Genomic DNA, 23,913 nt, shown 5'->3' on the forward strand with positions numbered 1-23,913 from the left:
ACCTTTTTGCTTGATTTTTTCGACGCATCCAAAGTACCTTGTGTAAAAGTATTGCATCCAACATTTTCTTGGAAAAGAACTGTTTCTACCTTTTAAAAATCATATTTCTTTTAATGTATTGCAGATTTTTGTTGTTTAGTCTTGTTTTGGTTTAGATAAAGATTACCTATTTTTCTAAACTGGTGTGCTGTCCATTTGTAGTGTTTTTTTCTGCATTACTGTATATGTTCACGATGCTTTACACACTGCCTCTGAGATAAGCCTGTCTGCTCATGCCAAGTTACGAAGGGGGTGAGCAGGGGTTATTTTAGAAGTGTATCCCCCTTACCCTGACTATGAAGTAGGGTCCTGTTAGACCTGGCATCATTAGCGTGGGTCTCCCTTCTATTTTTTCCTTTTGCCTCCTGTGTTTTTGCTATGTTTTTGCTGGTCTAAATGCTTTGGGCACTTTGCCACTGCTATTCAGTGCCAAAGTGCAAGTGCTCCCTATTGTAAATTGTTGTAATAGATTAGTGACTCCATGATTGGCTATGTGATTTACTTGTCAGACCCTAGTACAGTGCACCATGTGTGCCCAGGGCCTGTAAATCAAATGCTGCTGGTGGGCTTGCAGCACTGGTTGTGCCATCCACAGAAGCTGCTTTCAAAATGTCTCTGGCCTGCCATTGCAGAGCCTGTGTGCAGTCTGGGACTGCCATGTTGACTTGGCAAGTACACACACTTTCCAGTCCCTAACATCTTCCCTTTTCTACATGTTAGTCACCCCTAAGGTAGGCCGTAGGTACGCCCAAGGGCAGGGTGCATTGTATGTAAAAGGTAGGACATGCCCTGATGTGTGTGGCATGTCCTGATAGTGAACCTCAGCTAATTTCGTTTTTCACTATTGCAAGGCTACCTGTTCCCATAGACCGGAATGAGCAGTTTGATTATAACTTCTTATAATCCTAACTGACCTAGGGAACAAGGTAGAAATTTGAGTTTAGTATGCCTGAACTCAGAATGTTAAAATACATCTTTTAGTGAAGGCGATTTTTACATTCTGTGTTTGGAAATATCACTTTTAGAAAGTAGGTATTTTCTTGCCAAACCATCCAGTATGTCTCTGCTGGGTGTGTGTATTCCATGTCTAGTTTGGGAGTGACAGGGGGCAAGAGAGGGTTGACTTTAGCAGTTTGATGGCTCAGGGCTGGGCTGAATAGGACCTGCATTGAATAGAGAGTAGGGGAGGGGATTTCCTTTCACTGTCCTGAGCTCTCAAAGAATAGAGAGTCGGGGGCAGAGATTTCCTTTCACTGACCTGAGCCCTCATAGAATAGAGAGTATGGGGAGGAGATTTCCTTTCAGCTACCTAAGCCAGGTCTGCTCTCAAACAATGCTGTCTCCACCTCCTGCAAGGAAGCTGCACCCAGAAGGACAGAACTGGTTTTGACTAGGTACAGACACTCTCTGCCTTCAGAGAACAAAGGAATTTGCAGTGTAAATATTGGGACCCAAGCCCCAGTACTTTTGATCATTTCTGGGAATCAAGACGAATCTTTGCTGAGGAAAGAAACCAAGGAAGCTGAAGGACGAGACTGCCCCTGCGCTAGTGACTGTTTGGGGTTGGCCCTCAGTTGTTACTTATTGCCAAATAAAGGAGAAAAGGAACTTTGAGTTTACTTGAGGAAGATCTCCAAGGGCTTGAAGCTGAGCTTGCCTCCTGTTCTGAAGTCTCAGGGACACAAGGAATTCACCACCACCTACCCCTGAATTCCCTTGCTGGGGATTCCACCTGCAGTGAGGTGCCTGCTGTTGTTTAGGTCCTCTGACAGATTATGTGTCGCTGGGATCTGGAAGTGCAACACAATGAGGAGAAGCGTGTCACTGCCGCAGCAGTTGCCGTCCCATTGCTGAAGAAGTATGCTGCTGCAGCTGTTTTCCTTCATATTGCAGACAAAGCGTGTCGCTTCCCCGGAGAAGCGTGCTGCCATCGTAGAGGTTGCTGTTGCATCACCGGAGAAGCGTGTCGCAGGGCCTGTCACGGCTCCAAAGTTAATTGATTTTGCTGCACGGCCGTCGGGCGTGCACACATCGCAACCACATTGTCGCATTGCATCCAAGATGCCATTTTGTCACATTGCACCGGATCATCGCATTGTGAGGCGGCATCTTGTCGCATCACACCGAGTCACAGTAAGAAACCGACGCTTCACCTCCTCTCCGGTAAGGAACTGATGCATCACCTCCCCGGGGCTGCAGTAAGGAACAGGTGCGCTGCCTCCCCAAAGTAAGGAACGGATGCATCGCCTTCCCTGCAGTCCTTTTGGTTGGATTGCATGACGCATCCAAGGTACTTTGAGAGTAAAGTGTGGCATTTACCATCTACATTGAATTAAGCTATTTCTACCATTTTAAAGTCTTATTTTTGATTAATGCAGCGTTCTTCAATCTGTGGGGCGGCCACCATTCCAGTTGGGGCACGCTCCCCAGCCGAAAAGCTTACCTTTGTTTTCTTTGTTGTTCCGGCTTTCCTCTGCTTTGTCCCCACGTCGCAAGTAATCACACATTAAGAAAAGGAATGTGTGATTGGCCAGCTGCTCCTGCGTTCTCCAATCAGCACCTGGGACATCACCGGTGACGTTCCACCAATGGAAGTGGCAGCAGTTCTGATTTCAGGAAGTGCCGCAAAATTTGCGGCCATAAAGCCCCTGGATTCAGCTTTCCATGCCTTTTCTTACTGTTTCCTGCTTTTATTTTGAAAAGTTTTCCCGTCGTCTCGCATAGCCTCTCCTCACTCGTGTGCCTCTCCTCGTTGGACTCTGCCCCTCGTCGCCTCTCTTTGCTGTAAGGACTCTGCCCCTCGTCGCCTCTCTTTGCTGAAGGACTCTGCCCCTCGTCGCCTCTCTTTGCTGAAGGACTCTGCCCATTGTCGCCGCTCTTTGCTGGAAGGACTCTGTGCCCCTCATTGCCTCTCATCGTTGGAAGGACTGCTGGTAAGAGGGTTTTCTCAAAGTCGGGGGGGGGCTGTTGTTCGGCCGTATTTAATACTGTTTTGTGCGTTTTTTTGCTAGTGGCGACTTTACAGGCAACCTCCACATCTGCACATCGGGGGGGGGTGTTGTACTGCTGTTTGGCCTTATTTAAGTATGTATTCGTCTTTTGTGCGTTTTTTGCTAGCACCGACTTTACAGGCTTTCTCCACATCAGAGGGGGGGGATCTTGTACTGCTGTGTGGCCGTATTTATGTACTTATAAGTGTTTTGTGCGTTTTTTTTCTAGCGCCGACTTCACAGGCTTTCTCCACATCAGCTCACCGGGGGGGGGGGGCTTGTACTGCTGTTTGGCCGTATTTATGTATTTATTACTGTTTTGTGCGTTTTTTTCCTAATGCCGACTTTACAGGCTTCGACTTTACAGGCTTTCTCCACATAAGCACATCAGAGGGGGGGGGGGGTGGAACTGCTGTTTGCCATTATTTAAGTATTTATTAGTGTTTTGTTCTTTTTTTTAATAGTGCTGACTTTACAGACTTTCTCCATATCAGAGGGGGCGGGGGTGTTGTACTACTGTTTGGCAGTATTTAAGTATTCATTTGTTTTTTATGCGTTTTTATATAGCGCCGACTTTACCCGATGTAAGAACGCTTCACAATAGGAACAGTAATAATGCATGAGTAAAAATTACAAGTGAACAAATCACTATGTGTACATGGCGACTGGCCATTGCGTCACTGGGGGCCTCTGGGCATGTCAGCCACTGGCGGGTTGCACCACTGCCAGACCAAGTAATGTGGCACTTGTGCAAGTATCAAAAGTAAACAAAATGCAAGAGGTAGCAAACCGTACATTACAGGAGGAAAAAGTGACATGTGTGCAAGTAACAAAAGCGTACAAAGTACAATATTATTGAATCTCTGAGATTTTTCCGCTTAGAAAAATACCTGCTATCTATCACCTATAAAACCATTGTTTTCTTCTCTTTTCTGCGAGGCCATTTGCATGATCTGCGGTACACTGATCCCAACAGTGCCAGCATCACCCTTGCACTGAATGTTTTAGTTGAAAGTCTTATCTGCTAGGTCCACTGGTGTTCCATTGGTTATTTGTATGCACATAACTTTCTATTTATGCATTTTCAGCATTTCTAGTGTGACAACAGCGCCAGCATGTTTTAGAGCACTTTACCCGTGTATCTGTCGCAACATTGGAAGGTTTTGCACTCGTTTCCTTTCTCTGAGCACTCTGTCATGACATTGAGTTTACACCTGTCTTTTCCCCACCAGCCAATCAGTATTCATGCAGCCGCACAGGGTCTTTGGGTTGACTCAATGAAAGCTTTGGTTTATTGCTCTCTTTTTTTGCACAGCCTCACAGCCGGTTTAAACGCCTGTTACTCATGTATTTCACTGCTCTTCACACTGGGTTTCAACCCTGATTGTTCAAGATTTTGGTTCTTCATTTAGCCAGGTACCCAAACAGGTCTATGGGAAAAAGAAAGTTCCTTTTGCAGCATATGCTTCGCAAACGGGCTTGTAAAAATATATAGTGGGAGAGCACACATATCCGTGAAACTCATTAAGTGCAGGCTGTTCCAGGGTAAAACAAAAAAATTGAAGTGTTTTTTGTTTTTAGGACCACATCTAAGTCTACATGACATATGTACCAAGTGCTTTACCTAGTCATGAAGTATTGAGTCCTGTCACACACTTTAGGTCAGTGACTTTTTAAGAGTTTCATGTTGCTCAACTGGATGTGATTTCTGATATTTATGTTTCCCTCACCTTCTTTGCTTAATTTGCTTGCGAGAAAGTGTCGCTCGCTCATATAATCATTGAAATGTCACTCATAAGACACTAAAATTATGAGAATGTCACACATAGCAATCTGAAACCTTGGCAGCTCTCTACTTCTCAGGAGACCTGTTGACTTTAAGAATCCCACACATGGAAATCCCAAAAGATTTGGGGACAATTGGAATGTTTACAATGTGGAATGAGGTGTTAGGGTACACTAAGTCATGTCAGTATGTCTTCATTTGTAATGTGACTTTTCTGTCATTGTTCCCTTTCATTCACTGATCTTTCAGGCAGCCCTAGAACCCAATGTAAAGTGCTTTCTATTTATATTTGCTGTTCAAAGTATGCACAGATAAGTGCTGAATATACAGCTTTAGGTGGCTGCTTTTTTTTTAACCGCGTGGAATTTTTCCTAAAATATCAAGGTGGTATCTTAACCAATGGAGTCATAGCTGTGGCATAGAAAAGATTTATATTTTGGATACAAATTTCAAAAATGTACAGAGAGGCGGTACGGAGTATCCCAGGAGCCCTCCTTGTTCTGTTCCAGATGCCTTTTTCATATAAACATGGCACAAGTAAAATCAAAATGTGTGCTTACAGGAGAGTGGGTGTATTGTGTATGGGGGATATTGAAGTGAAGGAGCCTCAAGGAAGTACATGCAATCAATTTAACGAATTAAAAGAATGGAAGGCTAATGTGGTCCTGCCAGAAATCAAATTTTTAACTTGCAGATCATGGCCAGCTTACCAGCCATCAGGACTTCAACTAATAACTTGAGAACATGCAAGTAATATTTCGTAAATATTTTCTCCTCATTGCAAGGGAAAAAGCTACTTGGTCGCTAGGCTGAGGACTACTATTCAAGCAGAAGAAACATCTGAGGAAGTGAATAAGAAGGTACGCATTTGTTTTTGAGTGATGGGTGAAGGGGCAGTGCTGACGTTTTCCCCTCACTAACCTTTGAACAAGTAACTTGCAGAGCCTCATCAGTGGGATACAGCATATACATACTGCAGCAATTTTGGGAGCACCTACTTAAAGCATGGATAAGCTGGAATTACTTTTTAGCCACTTACCACAGAATTATTCTTCTACCCAAATTTATTTTATTTAAAACATAAGAAGATTTTTTTTAAAAGATTTTTTTGCAATTGCAACTACAACTTTTAAAACCTCCTGTACCTCATGCAGCTGTACAATTGCAGCCATTTACTATTCATTAACATGCAGCTTCAAATGTTGTATCTTAGGTTAAGCAAGCATTTTTTATGGATTGTTTTCTGCTCCCAAAAACGGTGATAGAGTGCTCAAGCGAAAGGCTGAAACAGAAAGCGACGGAGAGAGAAAAGCTGCAAAAACAAGGAAATGTGATTCCTCCTACTTGGATATTGGTTTCACCTGCATTGTTGTTAGTGGAGAAAGTAGACCGCAGTGTGTGATTTGTGGCGTGATCTTAGCTAACGACAGCTTGAAGCCAACCAAACTAAGGCATCACTTTGAAACGAAACATGGGTCTCCAGCAGGAATAAGCAGAGATTTTTTTGCCCGGAAGCTGACAGAGATAACCCAGCAGAAAGAAGCGATGAAACATGTGGCAAATACTCCTGCAACTGCATTAAAATCATCATACCAAGTAGCATACCACATTGCCAAAAACAAAAGGCCCTTTGTAGATGGAGAAAAGGTGATTCTCCCAGCATTGCTCGACGTAGCTAGGACAATGCTTGGTGAAAAAGCAGCAGAGAAGTTCAAAAGTATACCAATCTCAGATACAACAGTTTGCCGCTGCATCGCTGACATGTCGGAAGATATCCAGGGACAGCTCATAGCCAGGTTGAAATCAAGTTTGTTTGCTTTACAGCTGGATGAAGCAACTGATGTGACAAAGGATGCCCATTTAACTGTATATGTTCGTTACTGTTATGAAACACTACTATTAGAAGATTTTTTATTTTGCAAGCCAATCAAGGGGGGGCAACAGGATCCGATTTGTTTTCCATGATCAATGACTTCCTGAATGTCCATGGCTTGAAATGGGATAACTGTGTTGGAATCTGCACAGATGGTGCTCCTTCAATGTGTGGTGCTATGGCTGGCCTAAAAGCAAATGTATTGAAAGTGGCTCCACATATTCTTTGGACCCACTGCATGATACACCATGAAGCCCTTGCTGTTAGAAACATGGAAAGCGAACTAGAGGATGTGCTGAATTCTGCTGTAAAAATAGTACATTTTATAAAGACCCATCCCACAAGGGCTCGTCTATTTGCAATTTTATGTGCAGAAATGGGAGCTGAGCATGATGGCTTGCTGTTTCATACAGAAGTGCTGTGGTTATCCCGTGGGAAAGTGCTGTCTCACATCTTTGAATTAAGGAATGAAGTACGGCAGTTTCTTCTGTGTTTGGACCCCTGCAAAGCAGAACAACTATGCAATCCCCGCTGGCTTGTACTTCTAGCATACCTTGCTGACATTTTTGAGAAATTAAATTCTCTGAATCTGTCTCTGCAAGGAGCTGACATGACTTATTTTATCATGAATAAAAGAATAACTGCATTCAAGAAGAAGCTTGAATTATGGAGAAGACTAGTTGAAGATGGCCTGTTTGAGCAGTTTCCATGTTTAGTAGATGCACTTGCGGAGACTGAATATGAACTTCCAAGGGTTGCTGAGGTAATAAAAAATTATTTGACTTCTCTCAGGGACAGTTTGCAAAAGTATTTTCCTGAGGAAAATGATCACTTAAATGACTGGGTCTTTCAACCATTTCTGGCAGAGGTGGCAAGCCATCTCCCAATCCGTATGCAGGAAGAACTAATTGATCTCCAAAGTGACCCCACTCTGCAGATGCATTTCAGCAAAGTCTCGCTGGGAGAGTTTTGGCTGAAAATGTCTGCAGAATATTCAGCTTTGCAAGAACCTGCAATCAAAACTCTCTTGCCTTTCAGCTTGTCCTATTTATGTGAGGTTGGGTTCTCAGCACTTGCGGTACTAAAGACTAAGTACCGTTCAAGACTGGATGTGGAGCACAACCTGAGGATGGCAGTGGCAAAAATCCATCCACAGATTGACCGTCTCTGTGGGGAAAAACAGGCCCTCCCGTCACATTAATGTTGGTAATGTTATTATCAATCTGTCATGTGTAAAACAAAGCATTCTAGTAAAAACAATTTGCGCACATTTTATCTTGGGAAATTTTGTTTTGAGCTGTGTAATAAACTTCTGTGATTATAAATGATGTGATGAGAAATAAATATACTTTTAACCACACCCACTCACAAACCTACAGTTAACTAAACTCTTATTGCGTTGAACATTATTTGCTGAATATGGCCCGGGATACGCAGGTGGCGGTCAATTAGGTAGCGTACCACATTCCAGAAATTTCTGCCAGGTGGTGGGGGGGCCCGACATTTTCAAAAATTCAGCAGGGGGGGCTCAACCTACAAAAGTTTGAAGACCTCTGGATTAATGTATTGTGGATTTTTGTTGTTTGGTCTTGTGTTAAGTCTAGTAAAGATTACTTATTTTCCTAAACTGGTGTGGTGTCCATTTGTAGTGTTTTCACTGTATTACTCTATGTGTTCACAAATACTTTACACACTGCCTCTGAGATAAGCCTGTCTGCTCATGCCAAGCTACCAAGGGGGTGAGCAGTGGTTATCCATGAGTGAATCCGTCTTTCCCTGACTAGAAGCAAGGGTCCCTATTTGGACAAAGGTGCATACCATTGCCAACTAGAGACCCACATTTCTAATAGGTCCCTACTTGGACAAAGGAACCTACCTCTGCTAACTCGAGACACCCATTTCTAACACATACCATATTCACCAACCAGTGTTTTGGTGCTTCTCTGTGCGCTTAATAAGGTTTCCCCTGCACAACGCTTGCACTGTGCTTGAGAAATCTATTATTTTTAATATAAACTTAAAAGGGAGTTACATCCCTCCTCCTCTCTTTCCTGGCTTCGTATTTGTTGCTGTGAATGCCACTTACCTTTCCTCCAATTATTTTGCCTGTAGCATATTTTCCTGCATCTACCAATGCTTGTTCCTCGTCTGCTTTTCTCATCAGTTTCCCGCCACCGAAATACTGTCAAAATCCATTTTGGTGGAACTATATTTTTGTACAGTTTTGCCTTTTACTCTTGTAGCATATTTATATAACAATTGTTGCGCAGCGCCGTTAAGACTTAAACCTGGATCCACAGCTCTCAAGTCAGCAGCTCTGGGCGCTGCGCTACGTCCTCTCTACTTACTTGTTATGTCAGGGAGCTCTTTCCTACTCCTGGACGATGGTTGATGAAAACAGCTCTTTATCCAACATAAAGAGCAATCGGTGCATCAACACATCAATACAATAGCAATTATAAAGTCTATGTCCAACATTTTTCTTCAAGTCCTCTTTTTATTAATAAAAAATATCAAGCAACATGTAGGGTAGACCAGCCAACGCGTTTCGTCCAATACAATGGACTTCTTCTGGGCATAAGTGGGTTCCACTCAGAGCGAGGGGCCATTGTATCTGTGGCAAATGCAATGACTGGAAACCAGATAGAACAATCACTCTGATTTGTAATCACATGAGGTGCCGGGACTAAATACATGGAGTAGTCTGCAACTTCCCGGAATTCAAAGCCCAAAATGTTGAGTATGACAGCAACAAGTAAATCACTGTGTCTGTATTCAGCAAAAACGGTCCTTGATGGACATTGTAGTTAGACCAGCACCTTATTAAGCAGCAACATCAATAGAAGTTTGATCTCCCCTCCTTATTACAGGAGCTCTTTCCTACTCCCGGATGATGGTTGATGAAAACAGCTCTTTATTAATTACATATGTGAAACAGAAGCATTACTAATGCTCGTTGTTATTGCATACAGAGATATCACACATTCCTGCTCATCCCTTCACAACACTCTTCACTTCAGTCTCTCTGTTGGACACCTACACCCTTTTTCTCACCACATCTTTCTGAGATCCTCCACTTGCATACCTCAGACCTCTTTCCTCTTCAGCACCCTCTCCTGGAGTGGAGTTATGGACACCTTTGTGAACCTTCTTAAACTTACCTAAGCCAACAAGGAACTGATGTATCAGCATAAACAGTTTTCTGCTATGAATTGAGTGTTTTTATTCGGCTCAGTATTTTAACCCCTTCGCTGCGGCGGCTATTCCGCCGCAGCGCTAAGGTGGTAGGGCGGCCGCGCGGTGGTCAGGTGCTTGTGACGGAACCGCTCCGTCACGGCTCGCGGGCGAGCTGTGCTTGTGACGGAAAGGTTCCGTAACAAACGCGCCCGCTCGATGGAACGCGCCGCGCAGGCGCGAAATCAGCGCCGCGCAGGCGCGCCGAGCGGGCCTGACGGAACTGTTCCGCCACAAGCACAGCTCACCCGTGGCTTGTGACGGAGCGGTTCCGTCACAAGCATACAAGGGGTTAACAGGGGCACAACAAGCATGTATTTCCTGCTGGGGAAAGATAATGCTTGTAGGTACTGTGCCAGGGTTACTTAATTTATTCCCCTTTACATCAGTTTCTGAAATTAAAGAGGATTTTTTGCACAGATATGTGTTTTTTAAAGTATGCTCTAATGGAAGGCTGGTCATATTCTCCCAAATTCGACTGGCAGTATGAGAAGGCTGCTCACAGTCTCCCTTGGAACAGTGTGTTTGTCTGTGAAGGCAGGATTTGCAAAGACCATGGGTAGGTCAGACATTTGCTTTTACGTTTAATTACATGTTTGGAGATAATTGATATTTTTCAAACCTCTCTGGCACGTCTGTTGACCCATTTTGGCAACGTTTCCTGCTGCCACGAAGCAGACTGGAAGATCTGGGAGAGCGTTGGTCCATTTCTAATGCTTTTACAGTGCCTTCAGGAAGCAACCCGAGAGAATTAACAACCGTCATTTAATAATAATGCTTTCTTTAATTAAAAAAGCTTAAGAAACGCTAATGTACAGGTCCTGATTTCCAATTAGGCAAAGGATGGGCCCCACTCTTTTTAGGGGCCCGGCAAAAACAAATCAAAATAATACTGATTTGATCGTGAAAGAAAATTACAAAAGCTTTGCAATTAGTTTTGTTTAAAAGACATTAATAAGTGTTAATGTTTTGTTTTGTGTGATTAAATAGATTTATAAAAAACTGTTGGTTAATAAAAATTAAACTTATTAGGAGATAATTTGCGAGGGGTCCCCCGAAATTTCCTAGGGGCCTCCACTGGGTTTAATCCGGTACTGCTACTCTACATTAAATACAGTGCTATAAAAACGCGAAAACGTGAACAGAATTGTTACTGGTCATTTTCCTCTTTCCACTCATGGTACCACGAGGCCTTGCAGATCCTGCGGTCGACCTTGCACAAAACAAAGCAAACCCAACATAAGAAATGCAATTAGCTGCTTGCAACGAGATGCTGGGAAGAGCTGGGTCTCGGCGTGGTTGGTACACACGAGGAGCGCGCAGTGTGACGGGAGCCATGAATAAACAGGCCCAGATTAGCTCGCCCTTTGGCCTCGAGTCACCTGTCAAGAATCAGGCAAAGATGATGCATGAACCACCGTCCAGGCCGTGCTGGAATTCATCCCAGTGTTCACCCATCCTTCCGATTCTTTGCATATTATATTTTAAAAGCATGGAGGGAAGAGGCATGCATTTCCGCTGTAGTGACTCATTGTCAGAAATGCTTGATTGCTTTCACTCCGTTCCTGAGTGCATGCCAAACGGCGCTGCTGATCCTGAATAGAGGCAATCTATGCTCTCTGTGGGAAATTGGGCTCCCTGTAGATTTCACGCGCTGGCAGCAAATCCCTGTAAATGTTACTTTTTGTAAATGAACATTGCACTTTGAGCTACCTAACGTAGGACTGTAATACATGTTGAAGTGCGCTTTTTGTAAAACAATTCAAGTTTTGAAAACTCTCAGAGCACAACACCCCTTTGTGTCCGTGCGCCTCGTCCCAGTCCTGACATTTTGAGATGACCCGCCCCGTCCACAAGCATGGCTTTAGACTACTTTACTGCAGTGCTGTTCCTATTTCCATTCGTCACACGGTATTAACCCCTCTTCCTCTCCACGGGCGGACCTGTTGGTTTTGCTGTCGTGCTTGGCGCTTCCCACAGGGAAGTTAAGCATTCTTGTATAATCGTTTTACCATGAAGTTTTTGTCCGTGGAGTCAAACCTTGAGACGTTTAGGTACAGTGCATGTTGACATGCTGCCCACTGTCGTGTTCATGCTGTTTGCTGGGCGGCACACCAACACACAGGACACAGGTTAGTCGGGTATTCCCTTTATTCTCATATCGTACAGCGTCCCGTCAGCACGTCCTTACTCGTCCCTGTCCTGGTCATTGTCTGTCCCCTTTCCTGTGTCGTCACCGGATCTGGTGTCCGGTGGCCTGGTCACTCTGCCTGAGGACCCACAGGGTCCTAACGCCCTACTGTCCGTCGCCCACACTGTCGGGTCACGACATCTCCCCCCTTGTTGAAAACAAATGTTCGTGACACATTTACCATAGTCCTCATTCACAGTTATATTGATGGAGGTGAACGAACGAGAGAGAGAGAGAGAGAGAGAGTATTTGTCATTCTACATTTCTTCATTTACACCTCTTCAATTAGTCTCTTTGGTTCCATCTTTTTCCTTCTTAATTTGATCGCTGTTTTCTGACATCCGCTTGATTTTCTTCCTTTTGTGTGTCTTTCTACAGTTCTTGCTTTGACCTTTCCGCTTCTCTTGCTTCTGCCTTGCTGACATGCGAAAGGTGCCCTGTGACGTGACACTGGCCAAACTGCCGCCTTTGCCATTCGTTCTTTTGCTTTTGTCCTCCTCAACTTGCCTCCAGGGATCTCGTTGCCACATTTCCTCGCTTGTCCTTCTTTGACCATCGCAATTCCTCCTTTCTTTCTTTTTCTGTTTTGTCGCCTGTCTTCCTTTCTTTTCATGGGCCTTTGTTGTTGTGTTTGCTGTTTGATCTCTTGCAGTAGTGTCTTCTTGTTCCACTCTTTTTTTTTCTTCTTGTGTGTGATAGTCTCATTCTTCTTGATTCCTTCATCGCCGTTCCATGTCTGCTTTCTTCTGTCACCACCTTTCTTCGGTGATCTTTTCCTTGTTGGTGTTGTGTCACCTTTGCTACGAGTTCCATTTCGTTGCCATCTGATTTTGGCTCTCTGTGCAGCCTCCGGACAGCATGTGCTAGGTCGTCCTTGGTCGTCATAGCAAATCTGATCTCTTTCAATTCTTTGTGGTGTTCTTCAGTCCATGTGAAACGTTTTCTTTTACTTGTTAGCCCCCTCAGTGGGGTGCTTGTGGCAGCATCATCTTCTTCCAGCGTCACTTGTTAGGTCCTCAATGTCATCGCCTGCAAAATGTATTAATAGACCCAGTTTCTTTGCTTCTGTCACATCAGTCGCTTCCATGTATCTCTCCAGATGTTTGATCCAATTCTCCCACCTTGTTCCTACTTGTAGCTCCGACAAGTTGAATGGTGGTGGTTTTCTGTGTTGTGCAATTTCCCTTTCTTGCTTGGGGTCTGTCATTTCTTCTTTTCTGTGCTCTTCTTGACACTCTTTTGTTATTTCTTCCATTATCTTTTCCTTTTGTCCTCTTTTCTTTATTGCTTCTGCTTTATTAGTGCTCATTAGTGCTCACCTCGGCACTTTCTGCTCCTTTACTTCTTTCTGTGCTCTTCTGGCACTCTTTTGTTATTTCTTCTGTTATCTTTTTCCTTTGACTCGGCACTTTCTGCTCCTTTTCTTCTTTTCTGTGCTCTTCTTGACACTCTTTTGTTATTTCCCGTGCTCTTTCTGGCACTCTTCTGTTTTCTGTGCTCTTCCTGGCACTCTTCTATTTTCCGTGCTCTTCCGGCACTCTTCTATTCTCTGTGCTCCTCCTGGCACTCTTTTGTTATTTCTTCTGTTATCTTTTTCTTTTGTCCTCTTCTCTTTATCGCCTGTGCTTGTTTCTTTTCCTGGTGCTCAGCTCGGCACTCTTTCTTTTTTAGTCAGCACTTTATCGTCTTTATTTTCTCTTATGTGTCTTTATTTTCCTTTCCTTTCTTTCTTTTTATTTGTTGTCTTTTTCTCTTATTTACCGTTTTTGTCTTTTATTTAGCCTTCTTTCTCTTTCTCGATTTGTCCTTTTGTTATTCTCTGGTTTTCTCTTTTCTTATTGCACCATCCTCTTCCTTTGCCTTATTGCTCTTTTTCACTTGTGCGCTCTTTTGCGCTTTATTTATCCTTTATTTTTCAGTCAAAACATTTATTTTCCTTTGTTTCTCTTTTCAGACGATTTCCGTGCTTATCTTCATTTTCTTCTTTATCTTCGTTTTCTTCCTGCCTTTCCTCTTTATTCCTTTTTTTTTTTTTTTTTTTGCTCTTGTTCTCCTTAATTCACCTTGTCTTATGTTATTCTTCTTCTTTGCCCTTGCCTGGCTTTGAAATGGCTGCTCTTCTTTTTCCTATGACCTTTCCTTGAATGTCCCCTTCAAAATGTCCTTTAATTGTCTCTTTTTAGTGTTCTTTCAATTGATTTCCTCTTCGCTGGCCTTGAAATGGTTGCCTCTATTGTTTCTTATGGACTCTTTTGTCAATGTCTCATTTAAAATGTCCGCCGCCGTCGTTCTCGCGAGATTTCGCGATCAAAGTTTCGCCTGCCTGTCCCCAAAATGGCCACCACTCCAGTTCTCTCTTCTGATTGGCCCAGCCGCCTGACTCTGTAATGGCCGCTGAGGCTCTCGCGAGAACTCGCGCCACTAGTTTCTAATCGCGCTCTTGTTCTCAGCGCTTACCGTGGTCGGCTGGATCTGCTCTTGGAGGCTGTCGAGGTGGACTCCCATGTTGCTTCTTCTTTTCCATCTAAATCCCACTATTTGCGCATCCAGGGGTGCTCCTTTATTTCCGATGGCGCCTTGGTGGACACGCGTCGATCCGTCTCTTGACCTCGTCGCCAGTTGTCGTGTTCATGCTGTTTGCTGGGCGGCACACCAAAACACAGGACACAGGTTAGTCGGGTATTCCCTTTATTCTCATATCGTACAGCGTCCCGTCAGCACGTCCTTACTCATCCCTGTCCTGGTCATTGTCTGTCCCCTTTCCTGTGTCGTCACTGGATCTGGTGTCCGGTGGCCTGGTCACTCTGCCTGAGGACCCACAGGGTCCTAACGCCCTACTGTCCGTCGCCCACACTGTCGGGTCACGACACCCACTAATGTGCTGAGCTGGAGGGGGTGTTGACAGGTTTCACGGTGACTCTCTGTGTGAATCCCTATGCTTAGAGCAGTCCTGGCTTCATGCAGCGCACACACCGGGGATAAGACATATTTTGCGAGTCTGTAATAGCGATTATTAAGGAATCGCTATTACAGACTCGTAAAACGGGATTCATGTACAAATCGCAATATATTTTGCGATTCCTACAGCTTCCTTATTTGCGATTAGCTAATTGCTAATCGCAAATAAGGAATAACTCCCCATTCATTCCTATGGGCCTAAAGGCCCATAGGAATGAATGGGAAGACATATCAATGTGCGAATCGCTATTAGCGATTTGCATTTTGAGTTTGCGATTTCAAGGGTGCAGGGGTGTCCAAAGGACACCCTGTTGCACCCCTGAAATGAAATTGGAGGCTGGTGTTACGCACACACATGTCACAAGGACATGTGTGTGTGTAACATAGAACTTAGAAAAATGCACTTAAGTGCATTTTTCTAAGTTTCCGCTATTTACCACGAGGTTTGACTTCGCGGTAAATAGCGGCCCAAAATTGCGAATTCGCAATTTTTAAATGTTTCATGAATTGCATTTAAGGAATCTCAAATAGAGATTCCTTAAATGCAATTCCTCGCAAAATTGCGAATTCTATAATAGCGATTTTTGCATTTGGGGTGATGAATCCCAAATGCAAAAATTGCGCTCGCTAAGGGCCAGATTCTCAGAATCTGGCCCTTTGCGAGCCGATTTTCCGTTGATGAATCTGGCCATTTGTGCTTTGCAAAGAGGCACCACACCACCTCAGAGTTTGATATAGAAAAGGTGGTGTCCATGATAAAAGTGTATTTGGAAACCTTATTTAAAAAAGCTGTAAATGCTGCTTTTGCTGAATCCCAAGACAAAAGGCCCAAACTTTGCACTGATGCTAATGAGCACCAAAAATAAGGGCCCAAAGGAAAGTATGTGCAGATGAAGCAGTTGGTGGAACTCTTTAAATACATATAGGGGTTTTTTAAACATGAAGACAAACCTCCAAAACAAGAGTAGAATTCTTGTGTCCAAGCACACTACATCAAGGATGGCGGATTCAGCTTTCCATGATGTAATAATTCATTTATTGCTCCAAGAGTGGAAAGATGTTGGAAAAGTTTCATCCCTGAAACGTTTATCATAAAGATACCCATTAAAACACTTTCATGAAACCTTTTAACAGGTTTCTAAAGTCAACTCAGTAAGAGCTAGCATACCTTCATAATCCTCTCTGGCATCTGAAGAAGCATCGATTCCATACGTTGTTGAATTAAAGATTGAATTGTTATTTAAAGGTCATATTTGGTAGCACATTTCTCTATTGGGGCTGGAATGCATGCATCTTATGCTTCTCAAGACCTATTGAAAGATGTCCAGTCTCTGATTGTGTACAGGAGGCAGCTTTTTTGATAATATGGAACTTTTGGCTAAGTTTTTATCAGACACAACCTTAGATTCATTATGGTCTTCAGCTAGGGCAACCGTGGCGGCTGTCACTATGTGGTGCTCTTGTCATTCTAACAACCAGGTCATGAGCTCTTTCCTGGATTCCCGAAGCAATGAGGTGGTCCTAAGGCGCAGGGGACGGGTTTTCCTCTACTGTTGGCTCTGCGGATCTAGAGATATCTGCAAGGAAGAGGGAGGTGGATCTCAGGCGTGTGGTCCGTAGGTGGAAGGTCAATCATTTATTAATGTTTGCTGGTCCTTTGTTATACAGGGGTTTGTAGGCGTGGGTCAACATCTTAAACTAGCATCTCCTCTGTATTGGGAGCCAGTGTAGCTTCTTGAGGTGCGGAGTGATGGGAGGCTGTCTGGGGAGGTTGAGAATGAGTCTTGCCACTGAGTTTTGTAATGTCTGTAGTCCCTACAGTTTTTTTTGTTTTTTTTAGAGTTTTATATAGCGCAAACTAGACCCGAGACATTGGGTATCAGAGTGATTCCTGTGTAGAGAGTGTTCCATAGTCCAGCCTGCTGGTGACGAGGACCTGAGTGACAGTCCTTCTGAAGTTGATTGGGAACCACTTAAAAATCTTATGGAGCATGGGTAGGGTGTTGAAACAGGCAGACTAGACTGCATTTACCTGTTTCTGCATAGATAACTTGCTGTCCAAGATGATGCAGAGATTGCGAGCTTGGTCTGTCGGGGCAGGGGAATAGCCAAGTTCAGCAGGCCACCATGCGTCGTTCCATGGCAAGGTGCTGTTCTCAAAGATGAGGACTTCGATCTTGTCCGTTGTGAGCTTCAGACAGTTGCCCTTCATCCAGTCAGATGTCTCTGGTGGTGGGGGGTCTTCTGACAACGAGAGGATGAGCTAGGTGTCATCAGCAGAGGAAATTATGCTGTGTCCGTGCGATCTGACAGTGTTGGCCAGGGGGGTCACGTACATATTGAAGAGAGTAAGGCTGAGGGACGATCCTTGTGTGACCCTGCAGATGATCTTCTTGGGTTCCGTGGAGAATGGTGGGAGACTGATTCTCTGGGTTCTTCCAGTGAGGTATAGGGTGATTCATTTGAGCGTGTTTCCCTGGTTTCTGATTTGGCGGAATCTGTTGATCAGGATTTAGTGGGTGACGGTGATGAAAGCAGCTGACAGGTCCATGGATTAGGGCTGCTGTTTCACAACGGTCCAGGAGGGCCCTGAGGTAATTGATGGCTGTGGATGCACCATTTTTCTTTTTTAGGATCAAAGGTGTTGGTCCCTGAGCTTACTGACTTTGTGAGGAAGAGAAAAAATGTTGCAGATATTTAGAACACCTTCGAGCACAAAATCATTCCTTCAAAATAAGACACCTCAAGTTCTGTAAGACAACTATCAACCCTTTCCAGGCCAGGCCTGAGATCAGTGGCCTGCGATGGCAGAAACATCCCGACCACAGCCAAACACTCATTAACATGCACTGACGATGTGATGGAGGCGGTAGTATGAAGAATCAACAGTTTCTATCCTCAATGGTAATCCTGGTTTCAGATGGCTCGATGGGTTTTATCAGTCATGAGGAACAGTTATGGGATAGAATTTGCTGCTTCTCCACCAGTTCCTCTTTTCAGAACAGCTCAGTTGCCATGGCTAGGGAAAAGGTGACAAACCATGAAACAAGTGATACAATCCTCCTTACATAAAAGAGCAATTGCACCAGTTCGAAAACAGTAGAAAGAACTTGGGGTATGTTCCAGACTTTTTTTTGCGTGAAAGCCAGACTAGAGCGTCAGACCAGCCAGTGTTGAATGGAAAGACACTGAACACGTTTGTCCTTTGCACATCCTTATAATAATAACTCTGCAAAGCATAATTCATCTGATTTTGCATGATTTGTTGCTGATGCTGGAATAGTGTGATGCATATTTGCAAGAACCAGTGCATCAAGACAGCCAACAGTATTTTAGTATTCACAAAGGTTTTGAACTCCTGTTGTGGCTGCTTTAGAATTACAAGAGGCTCAGATCTTTTCTTTATCTTGATGACTGGCTAAAATTACTGATTCTTCTTTCTTTAAGGCTGAATCCAGTGTGAACTAAGAGTGCAACTCCCTGTGCTCCGTGGTTTAATCATCAATCCCCAGAAATCCAGTTTGATTGCAGAACAGAAGAAAACATTTATCAGGGCTAAGTTTGACACTCAAAAGAGGCATATTTCTCCGACTGACACAAGAAGAGGAATTCTGCAAGTGCAATTGGAGAAGTTATTATTGCTTCCCCAGCATCAGTCAAGAATTGGTTTAAAGTTCAAGGCCTGATAACATCTAGAACTGTGGTGGTCAAATGGGTTCACCACCACTTAAAGCCATAGGTTACACATCTTCTCAGAGACTTTGATCTTATGAATCTGATACCGAGCAAAGTAAAACAAGACTTACAGTGGTGGTTGATCCCCCAAAATCTATAGAAGTCAGTTTGCTTCAGCTACTCAGTCCCAGTAGTAGTGACCACAGATGCAAGTTATTTGGGTTAGAGGGCAGCTCTACGGAAGATACACATAAAACAGAGCTGGTCTCAGAAAAAGAGATTACAATCCTCCTCACTTTGGATGCACAGCACGTCCTATTTGCCTTGCTGCAAATGATCCCACTTTGCACAATTCTAAGGAAAATTCAAGATGGCACTGAATTACCTGCCTTTGGATGGAGCTTGTTTGCCAGTCAGGGAAACGTTATTTCTATCACAACAATGTAAATGTATATATCTCAACCTCTATTTTCTCTTTGCTTACCTCTACCCCTGACTCTCTCTCTCTTTGCCCCGTATCATCTAAAGTATTTCTGGGGATCACAAAAATACATATTTAAAATGTTTTTTGTGTGGCCCTGTTTCTGAAACTTTGTTTAGCATGATGAAGGCTTGAATTAGCAGAAATGTGGACCAAAATGAAAAGTTGTTCGGAACAGGGGTCCTCAAAATATATCTTGCCAGGGACCCTAAACATCCTCACAACAACACTGAGTGCTGGTGTGAATTTACCAAGTTAAGAATCAGAAATTTTCTGTCTCAGACCTCATGAATTATTCGTTGTCAGTCATCGCTTGTCGATTTAAAGACCTGAATCTATTGCTCACATAAAAGGTCTTGATGATATGCACCATTTTTCACACCTTTGCTTCTTTCATGAGCACCAGAAATCTGCCAGCCTAAACCATCATTCTGTTATTAAACCACCCTGTGCCACATCCAGGTTTTTGTCCTGCAGTCTACTTGGATTCATAATATGTAATGGTGAGGAGTTGGTCGGTAATAGTCCCTAGCTAACTACTATCCACTTCTTGTATTCCATGTTTTATACATGCCTTAAAAGCTCGCTGCTAAGCCTTAAACACACTTCCAGTGGACCAATGCCCTTCTTCGTGTATATTGGCAATGCATAACTCTTCTACATCATCAAGACTTCTGGGATCCAAAGTACGAACAGGCATGCAGCTCAGGAAGTCAGCAACCACATTTTTGACACCAGGTGCATACTAGACCACATAATTGAAATCAAATAGGCAAACAGACAGTCGTGCAAGCCTAGGACTCGCTGCATATAAGCCTCTCGTAGTGAACACTTTAGTCAGCTGTTTGTGGTCACTACGTAGGGTAACCATATTTCCCCAGACAAACTGGCAGAAATGTTCAAGCCCCAAAACGCATGCTAGTGACTCCCGCTACATGACATGGTATTTTAAATCTGTTGGGGTCAAAGAACGGGAAGAAAAAGCAATAGTACACTCTGCACCTTTGGTGTCCGTTTGGGTAAGGATAGCACCCAGCCACTTGCAACTGGCATCAGTTTTGATGATGTTTTCAAAAATGGGGTCAAAGCCTTACAATGGTAAAGCGGAACACATTTCTTCCTTTAAGGTACAAAATGAGTCTTGACACTTATCAGTCCACACAAACGTATTCTTTAGCTTGAGCAATTTCCTTAGTTCATACGTTTTACATGAGAAAATCTTAATAAATTTTGCATAAAATTCGACAAAGCCTAGAAAAGAACGTAACTCTTCCTTGTTACAAGGTACATGTGCATCAAGAATGGCATCCAGCAGTTCTTTCTTGGGCCTGATGCCATCACCAGTAATCTCATGTCCAAGGTAGTTTACTTTTGTGCATGCAAATTTACATTTATTAAGCTCAGCCGTTAAACCTTTGGGATCAAGGCTACAGAGGACCTGGTTCACTTTCATGTCATGCTCCTCCCTTGTTCCTTCCGTCACAAGATTGTCATCCTGAAACATTAAAATGTCTGTCACCCCCTTGAAAACATGGTGCGTCAACCTCTGGAACATAGCAGCTGCAGAGGCCAATCCAAAAGGTACTCTTGTGAACCGATAGCATCCAAATAGGGTTATGAATGTGGTACAGTTCATGCTATCGTGGTGCAGGGGAACCTGGTGGTGAGCGGATTTAAGGTCTATAGTAGAAAAACATTTTATTCCTTTGGAACGTGCCAACAATGTGTTTTTTCTTGGGAGAGGGAATTGCTCAATCACAATGTTATCATTGAGGTCGCTTAAGTCTACGCATAGTCTCAGGTTGCCGTTGGGCCGCTTGGCCACGACCAATGTAGCCACCCACTAGCATAAACTGGCGCTGGGAGCATGGATAGAGAAGAAAAAAAAACAATTGTGTGGTAGTATCAACGTTGTGCACAGTTATGAGGCAAGTGTCAAAGGCAGATATGCTGTGCCCATCAGCGTGATCGAGCACGAGAGAAAAGGAATTGCTGAAAGTGAAGAAGGTAGGGTATGCAAGGCAGCAGAAGGACTGGAGAAGCAGAAACATAGCGCTCATCAAAGTGAGCGAGCACTTGGGAAAATTACCTCTTTGTCGTGTAGAATGCAGGGGTACACTTCTTCCGAGGTAATTTTTGATTTGGAAGAGCTGATAAGTGTGAGGAAATCCTGAGGAGGGAGTAGCCGTGTCACAAGATGGTGTCTTGCAAGCTGCGTAACGTGTGGTAGAAAACAACTGGAGCTCCAACCTAGTAGTAACTCAAGATTGCGGCTGAAGACATGCAGGAGTTTACATTGTCCCCTGGCAATGTGAAGACAATGCCTCAACTGTTCGATGAAGTAGGGGGGGTCACGCGAGCAGCCGACAGTTGGAAACCTTTGTTGGTGATCGGTTGAACTATCACTGCGTTATTGACAGGAATACTTGTGTTGACGCTGCCACTGTGAAAAGATAACCCCCACAAGCAGCAATCGAAGAAAAGCAAAGCTGGTGACGCACAATAAAACAACCTCTCCACTTTTCCTTGTATTACATTTTTTTTTTTTTACAGAATGTGGGAAATCCTGTGGGTAGAACGAGAGGTGTCCAAGGGTCAAGGAACGGATAGTGATAGCGCTGACGCTGCTGCCTAGATGCAAGTTTGCTGTTTGCTGATGTAGGGGCTTAGGATATGCAATACATTTTTCTGGTATGAAGGAAAGGGTAGTAGCGTGATAGCGTGCTGACTGACATGTTGCCGAAGTAGGCGTAGAGACAGGGCCGGAGTGGAAACTGAAAGCAGCCCTGGCAAATTTTGCCAGACCAGCCCCCGTCCGGTACATAGCGAGCGAGCGCAGCAAGCGAGCATGACCACTACTAGGGGATTTGGGGGGGTTCTCCCCCCAAGAAAATTTTGGAAAAAGACAGCCCAAAATGGTGAATTTTACAGCACATTTTTCATTACATATTCAACTGTATCACCTTTCAAACCACAGTAAATAGTATATGATGACCTTAAAGAGCACCAGGTTACCCACCCACTCATATCCACCCATAGACATTCTTACAGAGAGCACAAAACATAGACATGAGTAGTGAATCAGAGAGAAGTACTATCCCCTTTCTTTACTAAATAGGTCTGTGTCCCTGTCCTATGTCCTGATGAAGACCCCAATGCAAGGGATCAATTTCAGCCTGCCTTCATACTAGGGGTCGAAACGTCGAATGTTTTTTCTTGTTCCTCAGCTTCATTCACATAATTATATTATTAATTATATTCATGAAGCATGGCATTTTGCAGTAGCAATAATGAACTTTCTTCTTTGTTAATTGAAATCAGTACAAGAATATTTGATTAATTGTAGCCATTTTGGCCTGTGTTTTTATGTCACTTTACCCCTTCCTACACTCACTCCGCACTTCCCCTTTCCCCTTGTCTTCAGGGCACTGTACGTATCATTGTAAATGCTTTGTCTACAATAGTTGCCTGAATAAGTGGCTTAGCTACATTGTAAATAATAAACAATGTCAGCAGAATGACCTGGTTGTCTTCATAATTAACTTTATTTTTTTGTAAACTAATTTTCCTTTGTTTTACTGGGACCCCTTTCTCTCAGCAATCTGCATACCCAGGTCCCAGTGACATTATTGGGTCAACCCCCCTCTCTGTAACTTACTTTGAGCAGGTACTGCCTGCAAGGTTTTTCTTCCTTTTCTCGATTGTTTTCATTTTTGATAAGTATAGCACATCATGGTGGAGAGTGAGTTTCTCTCCTATTCTGAAGCATATATTGACCAACTACTAGCCAACCCTGAGAATAACTTTCTCTCATCCGATGTCCCCACCATTGACTACACTCTAAAAGATAAGATTTCCCATCTAGAGCGTCTTCAAAAGAAACTTATAAGAACCCGTTGTCATGGCCACTTATTAACCAAATATTTGAAAGAGAACATTATCCCCGTTGGTCTCCAAATTAAGATTGAACCCGCGATCTTCACCGAAGTTCCCAAATTTAGGGAAGGTTTCAGCCACGTCTCCAATAACTGTTCGCTCCATTGGATGGTGCTTGGCGTGGAGACGGCGGCTGAACAGATCAAAATAATTACAGCTGAGATTGATCAACTAAAGGCTGAGATATCTGCCCATGCGAGTTTTGCCTCTGCCAAGGAGACTCTCACTAATCTGGACACTTCACTCAAAGATTTTGAATTGACCACTCAAAACAAAAAACTTGAAAAATTGGCACGCGATCTACGGCTGTACAATAAGAAAAAGACCTATCCGTACCTTGCGGACGATTATTATCGTCAGGACAATCAAGGTAGATTTGCGTACAGAGGACGGGGCTCATTCCGTGGTCGACGGAATAATTTGACTTTTTCTGACTCTTCATACAGTTCGGAGGGTGAGCAGGACCAATCAGGCCCTAGCCACACTTATCCTGGTCCAAGCAACACTTATCAATTTCAGGATTTTGGGAACTATCCACAACAATTCAGTCCTTTTTTAGCTCAAGGCCCTGGATCGTGGCGTCCTCCTCGCAACTACTGGCCCAGAGGGCAAGCCCGTGGCCAAACCCAGAACACACATAAATGGGGTACGGGCCAAGTTCAGCCATCCAAGCAGGTGCAATTCCAATCAGAACAGCACGGCAAACGGACAACACGCCGGAAGACCTACCGGTGGTAAAGTCGACCCCTG

At 43.8% G+C, this 23,913-nt stretch overlaps 1 protein-coding gene across 1 annotated transcript in view; it reads left to right on the plus strand.

Annotated features, from left to right (window-relative positions):
* LOC147718887 (zinc finger BED domain-containing protein 5-like) overlaps positions 1 to 21,837 on the plus strand; it is a 34,299-nt gene extending 12,462 nt beyond the window's left edge. The window contains exons 2-4 of the mRNA XM_086967260.1: positions 6,035 to 6,622; positions 6,739 to 7,766; positions 21,781 to 21,837. Of these exons, the coding sequence (XP_086823386.1) occupies positions 6,035 to 6,622; positions 6,739 to 7,766; positions 21,781 to 21,837 (1,673 nt within the window). The remainder of the gene's footprint in view (positions 1 to 6,034; positions 6,623 to 6,738; positions 7,767 to 21,780) is intronic.
* Positions 21,838 to 23,913: the final 2,076 nt, after the last annotated feature.

Source organism: Lissotriton vulgaris, chromosome 4_1 (genome assembly GCF_964263255.1).
Source record: "Lissotriton vulgaris chromosome 4_1, aLisVul1.2, whole genome shotgun sequence".
In the NCBI taxonomy this organism is placed as follows: domain Eukaryota; kingdom Metazoa; phylum Chordata; class Amphibia; order Caudata; family Salamandridae; genus Lissotriton; species Lissotriton vulgaris.